This window comes from Maylandia zebra, linkage group LG11 (genome assembly GCF_041146795.1).
Source record: "Maylandia zebra isolate NMK-2024a linkage group LG11, Mzebra_GT3a, whole genome shotgun sequence".
Lineage (NCBI taxonomy): Eukaryota > Metazoa > Chordata > Actinopteri > Cichliformes > Cichlidae > Maylandia > Maylandia zebra.
Window position 1 is genome coordinate 33,083,295 of NC_135177.1, and position 17,741 is coordinate 33,101,035.

The window sequence follows — 17,741 nt, forward strand, 5'->3', positions numbered from 1 at the left end:
TTTATCTATGTCTGTTTGGCAGAACTGATGATGGTGAATATGAAGTAAAATTAAGATAAATATAATGGCTGAGTGTTAGGATAAAAATAAATTAGCATGATTCTTAAGCTTCAATTCAAAACACCAATGAAAATTAATATACACATTAAATGACTGTAGCACCCTGTTGCTCTTATTAAGCTGTAATATGGAGTATGCAGATACTGCATGCAGAAAGGAGCCCAGATAAAAATTGAGAGGACTTATTTCATATTGTGTGACTTGTTGAAACGTCTGCGTCTGTTGGACGCAATGAATAAAAGAGTCAGAGGAGCTCCTTCAAGCCGTGCAAGCACAATCATGGTATTACAGTTAATGAAATTTAGATCAAGTGTGAGCAGAGAGCTTTAGTCAATGTGGCTTAACGCTGCACAGCCCTGGGCACCAATCACACTGAAGGCAGGCTACGGTTAACAATCATCCATGAATGCTAAGCTGCTCAAAGTATTCCTTCAGATGTTGAGGGCTAGCCTTTGGTTCTCTTCTTTTCTCCTTTAACTTTTGCTCTTTTCCACAATAACCTTTCAGGCACATTGTTGCCCATTTGGACCTAAAGGGCTGGTATCCATCTGGTGCTAAATAATGACTTTGTGACCATGCCCAACAAGAAATGGCAGTATTTATAGCTGGCTGTGCTCTTTAAACACAATAACAATGCACAGTTGGCCTTTGCCTTGTGCAGATTTGTTCTGTAGCTCTCGGCAAACAAATGCAGTGCAGAGCCTAATGTGACTCAACATGGCAAGTCCAATGTGGTAATGCTTAGTTCTTCCAAAGGCTATGCAAACGTGCAATTATCCCATTGTAGTTCATACAGTTAATTCTGTCTAAACTGTGATGCTACATGGAGAGCTGAACTCTTAGAAAGGAGCTCTTCAGCTACTCAAACAACAGTAGTTTCATGTACAGCGTTGGAGCTTTGAATAAAAAATTGAGCTTACATAATCAAACTGACATCTCGCAGTACTGCTGTGGAACTGATGAATCAATTTCCGAGGATGAAACTTAAAACACCATCTCTTCATCGTGAAAAAAGCACTTTGCTTCCACGCTTTAACAAACCTTAGAATATTATGAAAATGCTAAAAGAAGGGTTATTTATGACCTGCCATATAATAAATATAGTCATCCATAAAATCAGACCTGTGTGAAATCATATTTCTGAGATTTGATTTAATCTGACAATTTGACTGAATTCATTCTCTTTCACTGAAATTGTGTGGGAGAGCCAGCCCTTAGATACATAACCTCACTTTTACTCTTCAGACTGTTGTTTCTTATTACTCTACAACATACTGACACTTTCCTGCTGCTGTAGGAGTCTGACATTGTTCAGCTGTGGCTAAATTTCCACATATATAACACTGCACTGACCCTGAATGTCTCAAGAACACCAAATTTTTGCTGATTGTGGCAAAGCAACTCGTATTTTATTTGACCTTTTTTATATAGTTGGACATGACAGCAGAACTGACAGCTCTGAAGTCAAGACACATCCACTGGCTGTAACATCGCAGTGAAGCGGCAGCCAGTCAGTGGCGATGATCCTGAGATGAACCTCGACCCTGGCCGAGAGAAAGGTCCTGTCTTTGAGTGCCGGACCCAGTTGTGGATTTGAGAAATAACAAACAAACACAAGCAGCGAGAAAGAGAGCGAGTGTTACAGTGACCCATTCATTAGTGAAGCTAACCCTGCAGGGACAAAGAAGCTGTTCATTAAATAGACACTCGAAGCCCAGTCAGAGATCAGACTCTCACCCCAACAGTGAGGATATTACACTTCACATATAGTGCTCGGAGGAAAGATCCCATTATGAGGCCCGAGGACTCCCGGGGGACCTGCTGGGCCCCTGAGTATTACAGGGAATAGATAATTTCATTATGATTGAAGCTAGGTAAAAGTGCCTTTAGATCATTTCCCTTCTTTTTGGTGACTTTCAGATTTTTTTTTTCATCTTCAAAGTACCTGATTTCTCTGCATATTAATGTGCTCTTGGCTTCTGCGTTGCTCTGAAAAGAAGTAATTTAATTTCTATGGTCAATTCAGTCATGAATTATGAAAAAAGAAGCAGAAGCGGAAACGAGAGTAATTCAACCTATGACGTGCTATAATGCAGTCAGTTAGATAACACCTGTGTCGTCTTATTACTTACCAGGTGTAGCTTTACACACCAGCTGTTACAATATTAATTGTCACTGTTTAGAGTCCTACAGTGCCTGTAATAAATGGTTATAGCAGGGTTGCAGTGGATTAAATCACAGGTGTGTTAAACTCTGGTTTGCATTTTGTGTTTTGTATGTTTCTTTTTGTTTTTTGTTCTTCTGCTCAGTCTTAAAAAATAAAAACTTCTTGGTTAGGCTTATGGAACGATTGTGGTTTGAGGTAAAATACCTCCTTCACAACAGTAACTGCACACTGAAAAATGATGAGTAGCATGTGACAATGCAATAACCATAGGCATCAAAATCTGCTTACAAAGGACACCTTTTCCATAAAAGATCCATTCCAGCAGCTCTGATAAAACAACATTAAGTGATGTCCCAGGAATGAGAATGGGCTTAAATGTAATAACACATAAACAGGCATACCATAAAGACAATACCACAATAGAGCAGACTCTGATTTGCCTTCCCACGCATTGAATCATCAGTATTGGTTCGTTTTGGAAGGTGATTCGGTTGGTGGCCTCCAGCTTGCACTAAAATGTTCACAGCCGAGTGTGAAGTGGTGGGAATGAGAATCAGCGCCTCCAAATCTGAGGCCATGGTTCACAACTAGAAAAGGGACAAGTTGCTGCCCCAAGTTGAGTTTAACCTTCCTCTCGTGTTAGCTTTCTGTTATCATCTCTTATGTTAGCGGGTCGGTTTTGACCCGTGAATTAAATCAGCTATAAAATATACTAAAAACAATAAGTTATCATCCAATTTGTTTCTCATCTCTTGGTTACCTTGTTAGGCTTCCTTATCCATGAAAATGTTGGTTTTAATACTTTTGGCGTGGGCCTCTGGGTCTTTTTTTGTCACTGTACCCCTCGATTTCAATTAAAAAAAATTGTAAAATTAACCTCAAGAGAATCATATTAATAAATAAAAGGTTTCTGTGTTACCTGAGTATTACTGAGGGGTATAGGACACATCTCTTAAATAAATCTGTTTTATTGATTTTTTTCATTTTAAGATTAATAACTAAAATGACATCTATGGTGTTACGGGTCAATTCCGACCCATAGACATTTACATCAAGAAAAGACAAAAAAAGTGTTTTTTTCAGCAGTAGACCTTTGATATAAACTGAAAAAAAGAAAAAGTCCACTCCTCCTTTGTTCTGGTTATAGCCGTGGGTAATTGTGGGCTTTTTATCACTTCCCAATGATACAGCTTCACCTCAGTTTCCTTTGTGAAGTTCTTGTCCGAGGTCATATCTGGTAAAAAATAAAATAAAATATCACAGCTGATATTGTGATCCTGCAGTCCAGTGGTCATATGGAGGACCACACATTTTCATTGTTTCTTCTCAGGGGTGCCACTCACAGCTTTGACTGTGAAAATCTGTACATTCCAGGCATAGTTGGTTTTTGCATCACAGGCTTCCCAGATTTTTCTGCCGTTTTTCCCTTGCTTACTGGGTATATATTGCCGGTAGGGGCATTTTCTTCAAAAAGTGGACAAGACGTTCATCCACTGTCACCTCTGGCCCTGGGATGAACATCAGTGGAAGAAGCTGCACCCATCTCTCCCAGACATCCCTGATGGGAGCAAGCTTGTCAGACCTCGGTCTGGTCTCTCTGTTGTCAAATCTGAGGACTCTTGAATCAAAATGATATCAAATGTGTGAAGTGACATCGTTGCCCAGAAAATGTTTCTGCCTGTCGATGCATCCCATAGACGATCAGTGGCCTCATTGCAGCATCTGTACACTCCAGCAAGAACAATGAAAGCATCCAGGTATTCCTCATCATGTCGCCATGGACTTTTTTTTCCTTCAAGGTTTATCATAGTAATGATGATTCTTTCTAGTGACAATGGCATAAATATCTCAAAACATCTCTTGATGTCACTGACTTTGGTCAGAGCAAACCTTGTGATTCCAGGGGTCATTTTGATGACATTTGCAGCAGCTGCCCTGCCATGTACATCATGAGGTACTGAGCTCCAAAAGATCTTACCATTTTTGGACTTGAATCTTTCAGCAGGAGTAGCTTCAGCACCAGCGACCTCCACCTCTGATCAGATGTGTCTGTGTCTTCTGGATGATAGTCCACATTGTCTTCCTCCTTAGAAACCTGCCCATCTGAATCGCTATGCTGCTCTGTGTCCTCTCCTTCATTTTCACCAAAAATATGATCCTGAACTTAGCTCACTGTGAATCTTCTTCTCATTTTTTGTATGCTGCAAATTGTAAATGTGCACTCTGGAAGTCAAATGGCCACTCAAATAGTGAATTCACCTCACATGCCCGTGTTTATTTTGTTCTGTTTTTGTGCAGGTATAATGCAAAAAACATGCAAAATAAGAATCCCCTAAAGCTCATATGATTAGGAGAGGCGCTTGCTGTAAGTGTTTTAGCTGACAGTGCACTTATGATTTCAGTTTTGGCTTTAATTATTGCTTTATACTCATAATATTATACCTGGGTCGAAGCCGACCCTAACAACACAAAGGTCATAATTTCAACTAGGGCATTTTATAATTTTGTGAAAATATTTTTTTTGGTTTTATTTTGTAGAAATAGAGGTTCCTGACAAAGTCAAAAAGCCTTGAAACAATAAACAAATGTATGTGATTTTTTTTATGCATTTGAAATTTAAAATGGGTCGGTGCCGACCCTAACACGAGAGGAGGGTTAAGTATCTCAGCATCCTGTTTATCAGTATAGAAAAAGTGAAGTGGGAGATTGACAGATGTGCTACCACTATTGGTTGTTTTACTTCCCATCTTTGTCTTTTTGCGTACCCTGTGTCCATTTGTTCCCTTCCAATATTTGTAAGTCTGTCTTTCCTGGCTGTGTCCACCTCAAGTTCATCTTCAGATTTATTAAAGGTATTCACACCCCTACTGTGTGTTTGTTTTGGACTTTTTAACCTCAGTGCAAAAATTCGTGTTTCTGGGATTCCTGTAAGTATTTATTAGCTTGAACTCGTCCTTTATTTTTGTTAGCTTCCACTTTTCCTGTTTAGTCTGCCTTTGGGTCCTTTTTTAATGGGCTCGCAGCATCAGCACATTTACCTCATAGAGCATTCCTATGATGCTTAAATTAATTTTCCTGTGTTATACTGTATTATGCTCTTACTGCACTTCCCCTCATACATTAATCTTGCAGGTCATCTGAAAAACCCTTCTGTCAACATTCATACCTTCTCAAAGTGTTGGTCATGTCTTACTATGGAGTGGTGACAGCCAATGTAGTTCAAACACTAGTGCTCTGACAGAGGTCACTACCCCAAACATGCATTAATTTTTAATTTGCTTTCTGAAGCAAATATTATAAATGAGGGATGGGTGGTTAAGCCTATATAAATATCCAACAACTACCAACAAGTGTCAAAATTATGCATTAGTAGCTGTTCCAGTAGTTTATTGCATGTGGCAAATGTATCTCACAATTTTCAGTGGTAAAATTGTTTGATGTATCACGAGTCAAAATATCACATTAATGACATGAGCACTTAAAGTTGAATAATTTTACATGATGAGGTTATCAATAACATTACTATTATCTACAATAATGTGCAGCCAAAAGAATATTTGGCTAAAACTGGGACTTCTGTACATGCACTTTTATAACATAGTCGTCTGTTAAGTTTCATCAATATGTGGGCTTGTGTTTGTGTATTTGTCTTCTGATATCAAGTAAAATCCAGAAGAAAATTAATATAAATGTAACACAATTGAATGACTTGCCCAAATGTGGGTTGTATTTTTCTGTATGACACCTGTTTTTTTGTGTCAAAAGATTACTAATCAGACATGTGTCAAATGTGTGATGTGCAGCCGAGTGACAGTAATGGATAATTCTTTGAATACTTTGTGATAAATGGAGGCAAGACACACTTTGTTTTCAGAATGTTAAATGAACCTGTCAGACTGCAGCAATATTGAAAGGTTAGCTGTAAGCTACACGACTTTCACATTGATTTACATTTGGAGAAAAGGCCTTGCTCCAGCTTTGTGTCTGAACAGAGCGACATAACATGGAAGCAACTGTAAAGATCAGACATAGCAAACTTTCTCTTCTGAGAAGATACATAAGACTACAGGCTGCCACTGTTCTACTTAGATCATGTTGAATAGGGCCAAGCATTTTGACCTTTAACCACTCTTTAACTCCACATTACTAAGCCCGAGGAGTGCTGAAGGGCAGTGCCAGAGAGCAGTCTTAGAGGAGATAACTTCTGTCTGGGATAGATTAGATATGAGTGGGATGTGTCTGATTCTGCTGCATTTTTGGTTTTGGATACATTTTATTTCTTCTGCTTGGAACTGAATATCAGCTCTCAAGATAATATTCTCTGTCTTTGTCAGTTTGTATTGTGAAGACAAAAACCTCTAGTACACATTTTTCAATTATTGGATTCGATTAAAAATGTACATCACGTCAAAATTCAACCACTCAAATAGGCCTGGGGTGCTGGGGGATTCCCATAATGCACTGCTTCTTTTGTGTTTATGCACCACTCTGCATTTCATCATTAGTTATTATTGTTTTCTCGCTCTCCTCCCATCAACCCCAACCAGTCACACCAGTTGGCTGCTGCTCCCTGGGCCTGATTCTGCCGAAGCTTTCTTCCTGTTAAAGGGGAGTTTTTCCTTCCCACTGTCACCAAATGCTTGTCCATTTTTTTTTCCTGTATATTGTATGGTCTTTATCATGTATTACCGTGTAAAGCACCTTGATGCAACAGTTGTAATTTGGTGCTATATAAATTGAATTAAATTGAACTGAGAATTCATCACTGGGCATCCTAAATATATTTCACTTCTTCTTCTCAAATCCACAAGTTCTACAAATGAGTTGTGAGCTGAGTCTGTAGATTCCCAGTAGGCAGAGATCACTTGATCAAATGGCGTGTTGATACAATGTGAGGTAAACCAGCCATTTCAAATATGCTTAGAGGCTCCTGTGTATGCTTCATCACGATGACTCCTGTCTGGCACATTGGCTGCTGACACTGAAGACCAGACTACAAGGCAGCTTCATGATAGGCTTCCATTTTTGGAACTGTGCTCCTGATTGCTTGCCAGGATTTTTATCTGGATCTGGGTCAGCAAGAGGTGCCCTTACCTTTACCGCCCGTCTCCTGCAAAGAGTCCAGCTCCGGGCTCAGCTCCGGATAGTAATCAATTAGCTGAGAGGTTAATGTGGGATTGAACTGAAGTTTCCCAATTAGTGTGATTTCTTTTCCTTTGTAGTATCAATAGCCTTTGGATAACACAGTCAGAGTGCAGCCACCCTGTGTTAATGAGTGTTCTGCAGCCTCCTTGGTGTGCCGGCTGAGTTGGGCTGACAGGGTTAAGACGGTTTTAGTAATGTCAGCTTTTTTTGTGGTGAAACATAAATTAGACCCTGTGTTCTTTATTCAGTTTTTTTTCAAGTTGTAGTTAAATGTATACTTTCCCTTATTTTCTGTCATATTTATACTACAGGGTGGGCCATTTATATGGATACACCGTAATAAAATGGGAGTGGTTGGTGATATTAAAGTCCTGTTTGTGGCACATTAGTATATGTGAGGGGGCAAACTCCTCAAGATGGGTGGTGACCATGGTAGCCATTTAGAAGTCGGCCATCTTGGATAGAACTTTTATTTTTTCAATATGAAGTGGGCCATGTGACACATCAAACTTATTGGTATTGTCACAAGAAAAACAATGGTGTGCTTGGTTTCAACGTAACTTTATTCTTTTATGAGTTATTTACAAGTTTCTGACCACTTATAAAATGTGTTCAATGTGCTACCCATTGTGTTGGATTGTCAATGCAACCCTCTCCTCCCACTCTTCACACACTGATAGCAACACTGCAGAGAAATGCCAGCACAGGCATCCAGTATCCGTAGTTTCAGGTGCTGCACATCTCGTATCTTCACACCATAGATAATTGCCTTCATATGACCCTAAAGATAAAAGTCTAAGGGGGTCAGATCGGGAGACCTTGGGGGCCATTCAACTGGCCAACGATGACCAATCCACTTTCCAGGAAACTGTTCATCTAGGAAGGCTCGGACCTGGCACCCATAATGTGGTGGTGCACCATCTTGCTGGAAAAACTCAGGGAACGTGCCAGCTTCAGTGCATAAAGAGGGAAACACATCATCATGTAGCAATTTCAAATATCCAGTGGCCTTGAGGTTTCCATTGATGAAGAATGGACCCACTATCGTTGTACCCCATATACCACACCAAACCATCACTTTTGATGTTCCAACAGTCTTGGAGGGATCCATCCAATGTGGGTTAGTGTCAGACCAATAGCGGTGGTTTTCTTTGTTAACTTCACCATTCACATAAAAGTTTGCCTCATCACTGAACAAATAATAATGGATTGGATTTATATAGCACTTTTCAAGGCACCCAAAGCGCTTTACAATTCCACTATTCATTCACTCTCACATTCACACACTGGTGGAGGCAAGCTACAGTTGTAGCCACAGCTGCCCTGGGGCAGACTGACAGAGGCGAGGCTGCCATATCGCGCCATCGGCCCCTCTGGCTAACACCAGTAGGCGGTAGGGTAAAGTGTCTTGCCCAAGGACACAACGACCAGGACAGAGAGCCCAGGGATCGAAGCGGCGACCTTCCGGTTACAGATGCGATTCCCAACCCCCTGAGCCACAGTCGCCCCAAAATCTTCTGCGTGAACTGAGGGTCCTGTTCCAATTTTTGTTTTGCTCATTCTGCAAATTCTGTGCGCCGATCTGGGTCATCCTTGTTGAGATGCTGCAGTAGCTGGATTTTGTAAGGGTGCCATTTAGCTAATATCTGCCGAAGGGATGTTCGACTAATGCCACTCTCCAGTGACATGCGGCGAGTGCTATGCTGTGGGCTCTTGCTGAGTGAAGCTAGGACAGCCACTGATGTTTCTTCATTAGTGACAGTTTTCTTGCATCCACATTTTGGCAAATCGACACTGAACCAGTTTCACGAAACTTAGCAAGCAGTTTGCTAACTGTAGCATGGGAGATGGGTGGTCTCGTAGGGTGTCTTGCATTGAAATCTGCTGCAATGACCCGGTTACTGCGTTCACCAGACATCAACACAATTTCGATCCACTCCTCTCATGTTAATCTCTTTGACATGTCAATGGCTGTGAACTAAGAGAAACTTGTAAATAACTCATGAAAAAATAAAGTTACGTTGAAACCAAGCACACCATTGTTTTTCTTGTGACATTACCAATAAGTTTGATGTGTCACATGGCCCTCTTCCTATTGAAAAAACAAAAGTTGTATCCAAGATGGCCGACTTCTAAATGGCCACCATGGTCACCACCCATCTTGAGGAGTTTGCCCCCTCACATATACTAATGTGCCACAAACAGGACTTTAATATCACCAACCATTCCCATGTTATTACGGTGTATCCATATAAATGGCCCACCCTGTATTACAATAGTGCATGCTTGTATTTAATTTAAACATGGCAAAGGTTGAAATAATGAGTTTAGGCCATGAGACAAAAGCTCAGCCTTCAAACCGCTTTAAATACTCTGTTTCAGGCATATTCAGAGGGCATATTCCTAATATGATCATCTCAGACAGAGATACCCACCCGCACATGCTGTTCCTAAACAGTTTAATTTAGTAGAGTCCAGGAAATCCATTTTATGAAGCCCCTTTAAGGTCTCTATTGTTATACAAGACAAACAAAGATCTTAGGTAAAGTCTTACTACAATAAAATGGTGTGTCATCAACCATATCATTAATCCACTTACTATAAGTGCAGCCGGATTCTCTGAGCACGTCATTTCACTACTTTACCTAAGTCCCTATAAATTGTCCTTCAGTTGTCCTTTACCTTTCCATCTCATCACGATGTTTTCCATTAAGGTCAAAAGTACTTAGGATCAGACAAAGGATGCGATTAAACTATCCATAAGTAGAAAGGGGCTGATTGCTAAAACTTAAAATGCTCAAAGGTTTTAGCAACACCTTTGAAACAGAAATAAATAGTGCTTTTGTTGGAGACTGTTTTAAGCAGCACATTACTAGACCTTCGGTATGCTGACGGATACTTCTGCTCCTTGTGGATTTGAAGCATTACACTAACAGATGCTCTGCAAAGGAATCAGCAGTATCAATTTAACCTCTAAGCATGCAGATTAAAATGTGCTGAATCCAGATATGACAATTAAAATACCAAGGTGTTTCAATTTCAATTTGACTAAATTGTCAAACTTGTATCTATTTATGGTTACCAACAAGTATTTTAAATCGCAACATCTTAAAAATTGGGAAACAGTCGGTATAGAACAGACTTAATATGAAACATCACATTAGAAAATAAAGCATTATTTTATATCAGTTAAAATAAATAACAGCTGCTCCGAATTTAATTAGAGCTGTCCAAGCCAGGTCAGGGTGTTGAGCCTAGGTGGGATGTTGTGGCATTGCAAAATGTCAGTTTCATCAATTATCTATTCAATTCAATTCACAACATAAGTCGCCTCAAGGCGCTTCATAGATACAGAGAAAAACCCAACAATCATATGACCCCCTATGAGCAAGCACTTTGGCAACAGTGGGAAGGAAAAACTCCCTTTTAACAGGAAGAAACCTCCGGCAGAACCAGGCTCAGGGAGGGGCGGCCATCTGCTGCGACCGGTTGGGGTGAGAGAAGGAAGACAGGATAAAAGACATGCTGTGGAAGAGAGACAGAGATTAATAACAGATATGATTCAATGCAGAGAGGTCTATTAATACATAGTGAGTGAGAAAGGTGACTGGAAAGGAAAAACTCAATGCATCATGGGAATCCCCCGGCAGCCTATGTCTATTGCAGCATAACTAAGGGAGGATTCAGGGTCACCTGGTCCAGCCCTAACTATATGCTTTAGCAAAAAGGAAAGCTTTAAGCCTAATCTTGAAAGTAGAGATAGTGTCTGTCTCCTGAATCCAAACTGGAAGCTGGTTCCACAGAAGAGGGGCCTGAAAACTGAAGGCTCTCCCTCCCATTCTACTTTTAAATACTCTAGAAACAACAAGTAGGCCTGCAGAGCGAGAGCGAAGTGCTCTAATAGGGTGATATGGTACTACAAGGTCATTAAGATAAGATGGGGCCTGATTATTTAAGACCTTGTATGTGAGGAGCAGGATTTTGAATTCAATTCTGGATTTAACAGGAAGCCAATGAAGGGAAGCCAAAACAGGAGATATCTGCTCTCTCTTTCTAGTCCCTGTCAGTATTCTTGCTGCAGCATTTTGGATTAGATTGGATCTAGAATCCAAAAAATGTTGGTTTCATCACTAACAATCACAAGAGAACAGTACATTGTGATATAAAATGGAAAATTGGATGCATATTATAGGACGAATGGTCACCTGAAAATCAACACATATCCCCATTTGGGCCTTTTTTTCTCCAACATTCAACAGTCAAAATGTATTTAAGTCATTTTTTGGTTTTGATTGATAACTTTTGATCTTTAAACTAAGAGAATAGCATATAATGACTGAAAATTTTAAGCATCATTTTCAGTTGCTGTAACACTAAATTAGTAATGTCTGACTACATTTATATCAAAAGCAGTTTGACTGTAGGCCAGTGTTATTCACCACATGCCAGCAAACCACTTAGCGATAAGGTCCGGTTGTATTGTAGCCACATGCTTAAGAAAAAATGCTTATTTTCAGAAAACTAGAAGTAACTGTAGCTGCCAAATAAAGACTTTTACATATTTTGTCATAATGGCTTTTCTTTGTAAAAGATACCTTTGAGCAGCCAAGCGTGTTATGTTAACTTTAAAGAGGGGTCTGATGAATGGTAGGAGGCTAATCTAAACAGGCTGCAACAAATCATTTAACAAGATCATGTCATGATTTTGACATTGTAATTGAACTTTCAGACAATAAGAAAAATATAGAACATCTTTTTATTTGAGGTTACATGTCGGTATTCCTGAGTCAGTACCAGCAGTATATTTAATTATTAAACCACATATACAGCAACCTCTCCCCTCCTCTAGTCCTGTTATGTACTGTCTGTTCAGTCTGTGCTGTCATTAACGCTCTCAGGCTCAAATTAAACTTTTTGTTGCTAATGCACAACCAAGTCCTGCAGTGGTACTTCTGAGTAAAAAGAACCTCATAAAGGTTGTTAGTTTTTAACTGTTGCAAATCGGCAACGCTTGCCTTGAGAGGGTTAAGTAAATGGGGACAAGGGAAGACTTTGCCAAACTCTTGTGTACCAAGAAATATACGTTTATTGATGTTTGTGGCAATTTCTGCTGGTTGCCAATAGACTTTGTTAAACGCCACAGATAACTCATTGCCCCTGTAAATTAACTTTCAGACACTTGCATTTGATCACCTATAATCTCTACTGTTGCACATTGTGTTTGCATTGCCTAATCATCCCTCCCCGCCTCAATGGCAGCCACCCAGTTTTTACCATGCAGAAAGAATCACTGTGTCTGACCGAAGTGTCGTGCAAAAACAAGGCGGCGGATTATTTTTATTTAATATGACACATTTTTGCACTCACTTCAGCTGCTGACAGCTTTTCAGCACATTTACATCAAGGGCCATATTAAAGGAGTCTGTGAATTTACTGTGTCATCCTTGAAGATGTATTATGTGCCTTTTTCTTAGCTGAGAAAAAGAAAATGAAATAGTCTTGGTTTAGAATTAGGTTTCAAGCATTTGATTAACTGATGCTTCCATATGGATTTCTGTTTTAAAGGTACACATGAAGTGGCATTAGTGCCTTCCATTCATCATTATTAGGATAAATATGGCTTATTTGTTTATTCTACACTTTCAATCGAGTCCAGCCTGTGGCATTATGCTGTTTTGTTTCACTTCCTCCAATCTGACTAGCATCTTTTATTCCTGCTAATATAATTTCCTGCTTCTTCAAAGCCGTATTGTGATGTGTTGTGTTTAGAATTTCCTTACAAGTTTTCTTACAATGCTCCTGAGTGCTTTTCTTGTCATTTAAAGCTGAAAGGATTATTGTTTTATGTTTCTTCATTGTGATTTGAGGTTGTTCATTTGTTTCCCAGGTCCATGGGGAAGATGTATGGGCAGCGACTGCGGCCTGGGTGGCAGCCAAAGCCGGGCAGTCTGGTGTGCCCATGTGGATGGCTGGACAACACTTCACACCAACTGTGACCAGGCACAGCGTCCCTCAAACCAGAGAAACTGTTTCCGTGTGTGCGACTGGCACAAGGACCTTTATGACTGGAAACTGGGTGCCTGGAATGAGTGCGTGCCAGTATCAGCAAGGACCTTTGGGGCCCCACGGCAGTTCACGTGCAGTGGAGGCGAAGAGGGCATTCAGATCCGGGAGGTGGGCTGCATACTCAAGTCAGACGAATCTCCAGCAGAGGATGCCATCTGTGAGTACTTTGAACCCAAGCCTCGTCTAGAGCAGGCATGTTTGATCCCTTGCCCTCAGGATTGTGTGGTTTCTGAGTACTCGCCATGGACATCCTGCTCCAAAACGTGTGGAACAGGCCTCAGGAACAGAGTGCGCAGTGTCCTAGTCCCTCCGCTTTTTGGAGGCGCTGCCTGTCCCAACCTGACTGAGTTCCAGTCTTGCAAACCAGGGCCTTGCACAGGTCCAGAGGGCATGTACAGTCTCAGGGTTGGACCGTGGAACTCTTGTGCCCTCCCGCAGACTCGGACAGCTCGCCAAGTTAAACGCAGGAAAGGCAAAGGGCAAGGGCTCCGGGAGAGGGCAGGAGTAAAAGATCCCGAGACTAGGGAGCTTATCCAGAAGAAGCGTACCAGGAACCGCCTCAACCGGCAAGAGAGTCCCTTCTGGGACATTCAGGTGGGCTACCAGAATCGGGAGGTGACTTGCATCCATAGGAATGGGAGCACTGTGGGACGCAAGTGAGTGGCAATATTTTTGTAGTAATGTGTATGTTGTTGGTTTTTTGTTTGTATGTGTGCTTTTATTCCCCCTCAGCATAAATTTAAGCTTCCTTTCATAGGTATTACTGCAAATGCTTTTGCTGAATTTTTAAACTAAAGCATGTTTCCCCTGCCTTTCAGGCTTTTTGCCTAATGTAATCAATATCTCTGTTTTCATATTTTCTTTGTGTTGCTGACTATTGATTACTCTAGGTATTTGTATGTTTGTCCATTTATTGTTGTCAGAAGGTTCATCTGGTGAATTTCTGAACATGAAGCCAAATTTGTCCTCCTGAAAGTTTTTCTTCACCCTGTCATGAAGTGACATGCAGGGGAGGATGTTTATCCGCTGTGTCTTTGTCACTGCTGTGCTGTCAGAGCAATGAGGCACAACTCCCCGTACATTGTATTTCATGTCAACTTCTGAGGATGGAAGTGGAAAAGAAAAACTCCTTTTGTGACATGAGATCAATCTGAACTATGAATCTGTGTGGTACTTCGAAATATGGCAATTTTCAGTGTTTTGCCCTGTGGTTTCGAATCAGATGTTTTAAGAAAAATTGAACAAATCAAGCGTTGCTCAAAATGCCACCAAAAGGATGTTTTTCTTGCAAAAAAAAACGAAGGAACAAGGTTATGGTAACCAAGGATATAGGTTAAAGGCACAGTTTACACAAACAATTCATTAATTGCAGTGCAGCCTCAGTCATCTATATCCTTACAGGCCCCTATGGGTGTGGATGAGCCTATACTGGACAAACAAAGAGAGCTCTCTGACAGTGCCTTTCAGAGCATAAAGCAGGGAATGCAGTGTATATCATAGCCAAACACTATCATGAGGCCAAACATGGCTCCCCTGCCACTCTGCATTTCATTGGACTTTAATGTGTAGCTCTTCCTGCCAGAGGGTGCAATCTATCAAAGCTGCCTTCTCAGAGAGAGATGTATTGGATCCCTATATTCAATATATGACACATGGTGAACTGAAAGATGATTTTTAGTTTAAAATCTTCAATCTAAACAAGTTTATATGCAATACAAAAAAACAGAATACTCAGTACAGAACTTGTTACCTCCGTACATTTTACTTTCCAGCTCAGGACTGTGCAGGGGCTAGAGTCTATTCCATAGTTACTGGGTGACGAGTGGGGTACACAGAGAGAGCCCACGCAGACGCAAGGAGAACAAGCAAACTCCACACAGTAAGGCCCGGTCAGGCTGGTGGAGCACCTTCTTGCTGTGAGACGACGATGCTAACTACTACTACTTTGTTTTAAATTCATGTCATACTATCCAAAAATGTACATAGGATATAGGATCAGGAATATAAATGACAGGACCTCCATTTTCTCCCACATTCTGATGAATGCTACAGATCCAAAGTGTTAGCAGGTCTGTTGACATGGCCAAAATAAATCAGGAAAATATAGATTTCTCAGCTTCTTCCTGATGTGTTGTGTTGCTTGTTTTCCACTCAGCTCGGCCTCATTAGAAAACATGAAATAGTCACAAAAAAGTAATCTAATTCATGTGTGTGTGTGTGTTCATGGATACAAATCATCAGTATGGATATATAGTTAAAGTATTTCAATAGGAAGTATATTTTGTGTATGAAACACATATTTTGCCCAGAGATAGATGGGAGGCATAACCACGCCAATGAAGAAAACAAAGCTTTAAAAGAGGTGAAAAATATTGCATTATAACCGAAAACATAATTTTCTGGAAATAAAAACCTAATTGTTTTTAATTCCATTTTAATATATTTTAGTTCAGACAATCCAGGCTCAGGTACGGTTATTATAAAGACACTCTATTTAAGCTGCTTTAGCCTGCTGCATGCTCCAAGCTGCTTTGCAACCCACCTTCATTCCAGGTCCTCCTTTTTGTGCTGTTTCATAACGTTCCATCATCAGTGTCAAATCTGTTGTCATGCATGCTCCTGCTCTGTTCTGTTCTTGTCTCTTGTTGCTGCTCCTCTCCCCACGTCCAGGTTTCCAATTATGCACATAGTAGGGGTCGGGGCAATTACTGCAAATGGAAATCTTTTTATGCTTAAGAGTGAACTGCAGAACAACACGGCATGTTCACATAACAGACAAGTGGATAATCTAGTGTCATTATGTGTGATTTAACCCTCTCAGGCTCAAATTAAACTTTTTGTTGCTAATGCACAACCAAGTCCTGCAGTGGTACTTCTGAGTAAAAAAAACTCATAAAATATGTATGTGGGGTAATCAGGTTGTTAGTTTTTAACTGTTGCAAATCTGCAACGCCTGCCTTGAGAGGGTTAAGAGTGAAGTTACTAAAAGAAACCTCTAAAGACATAGATAAAGAAATTGGTTTGAGAGACATCAATTGTGAGTGGGAGATAAAATAAGTCAGTAATTGTAAAGCAATATCATAAAGTGAAAAATGGAACCACATCAAACAAATCACTATTCAAATAGGTCACTAAATTACACCTTCAGTGGGTACTTTTACCCAAAATACACGGTTTAACTGTACGAGTGCTTCCACTTATACTGCTAAGCCGATGGGGAATCTAATCTTTTGCCCTGACATTATAGCTGTGAGCTACACTGTCTGACTCAAAATAAGATAGATCAAATAGCTCTCAGCTCCATCTCACTCACTCTAGTTCCTGCCTGAAATGCCCATCAAACATTTACTCTCCTCTCTGCTAGAGATCACCGTATTTGATAGAAGGGCATTGCTAACAGAAACCTTTCACTGTATCTTTTTTATTAACATGATTAATTACAACAGAGATACTCTAGCAGTATACTGTTCTCAAAACTTATATTCATTAAGTAAACATCAGACTTATTGTTCCCTAGTAAATTTTAGTCGGTGCTAAAGTCTAATGTCCCTCCCACAGACTCTGTTGTGGAGAAACTATTTTTTCTGACTGGCTAATTGATATTATGAATCATTATCTCTAATGAGCTCATATACAGTTGCATACATTTTGTATCCTGGGAAGATCGCAGGATTGCATTGCTGTACCAAAATGAAAAAGCCAAGCTGGGCGACTGTGGCTAGTCACTGCAAGGTGTCTGGCTGATCTGCTTCACAAGTGTCCTTGGGCAAAATACTGAACCCCAAAATTAGTCCGATGCCTCCATCAGTCTAGTTTTGTGTCCTGGATAAGACAAGAGTTGTATGCTAGGTGTGGTTTGCTGGTTTTTCCCATCTGGTCTACGCATCTTTTCCAATGCTTACTTATTTTTATCCTGAGTGGGGACATACTTTATCTATACTTCAAAGTGCTTAACACTACTTTGACAGCTATATGATATAGTTGGTTTTCCACTGCAAGTTGAAACAGTTTATACTGCAAGCCAAGATTACAATAATGGTATGAAAGAAAGTAAAAAAACTAAAAAGAGAAGGTACATTTTCTGTCTGTTCTATACGGAAGAGGATTAGGGCCACTGGAAAAAAAAGTGGGCACGTCTTTTTTTTCTCTTCTTTTCCTGAATTCTGAGAAAAAAGTCAGAATTCTGAGAAAAAAGTCAGAATTCTGACTTTTTTCTCAGAATTCTGAAAAAAAAATAATTTTGATGAAAAGTCAGAATTCTGACTTTTTTCTCAGATTTTTTTTCCAGTCAGGACATGAATAA

The 17,741-nt window shown here is 40.2% G+C and overlaps 1 protein-coding gene across 1 annotated transcript in view; it reads left to right on the forward strand.

Annotated features, from left to right (window-relative positions):
* Positions 1–17,741, forward strand: part of thsd7ab (thrombospondin, type I, domain containing 7Ab) — a 211,406-nt gene that overhangs the window by 65,910 nt on the left and 127,755 nt on the right. Inside the window, exon 2 of the mRNA XM_076890219.1 lies at positions 13,260–14,094. Coding sequence (XP_076746334.1) covers positions 13,260–14,094 — 835 coding nt within the window. The remainder of the gene's footprint in view (positions 1–13,259; positions 14,095–17,741) is intronic.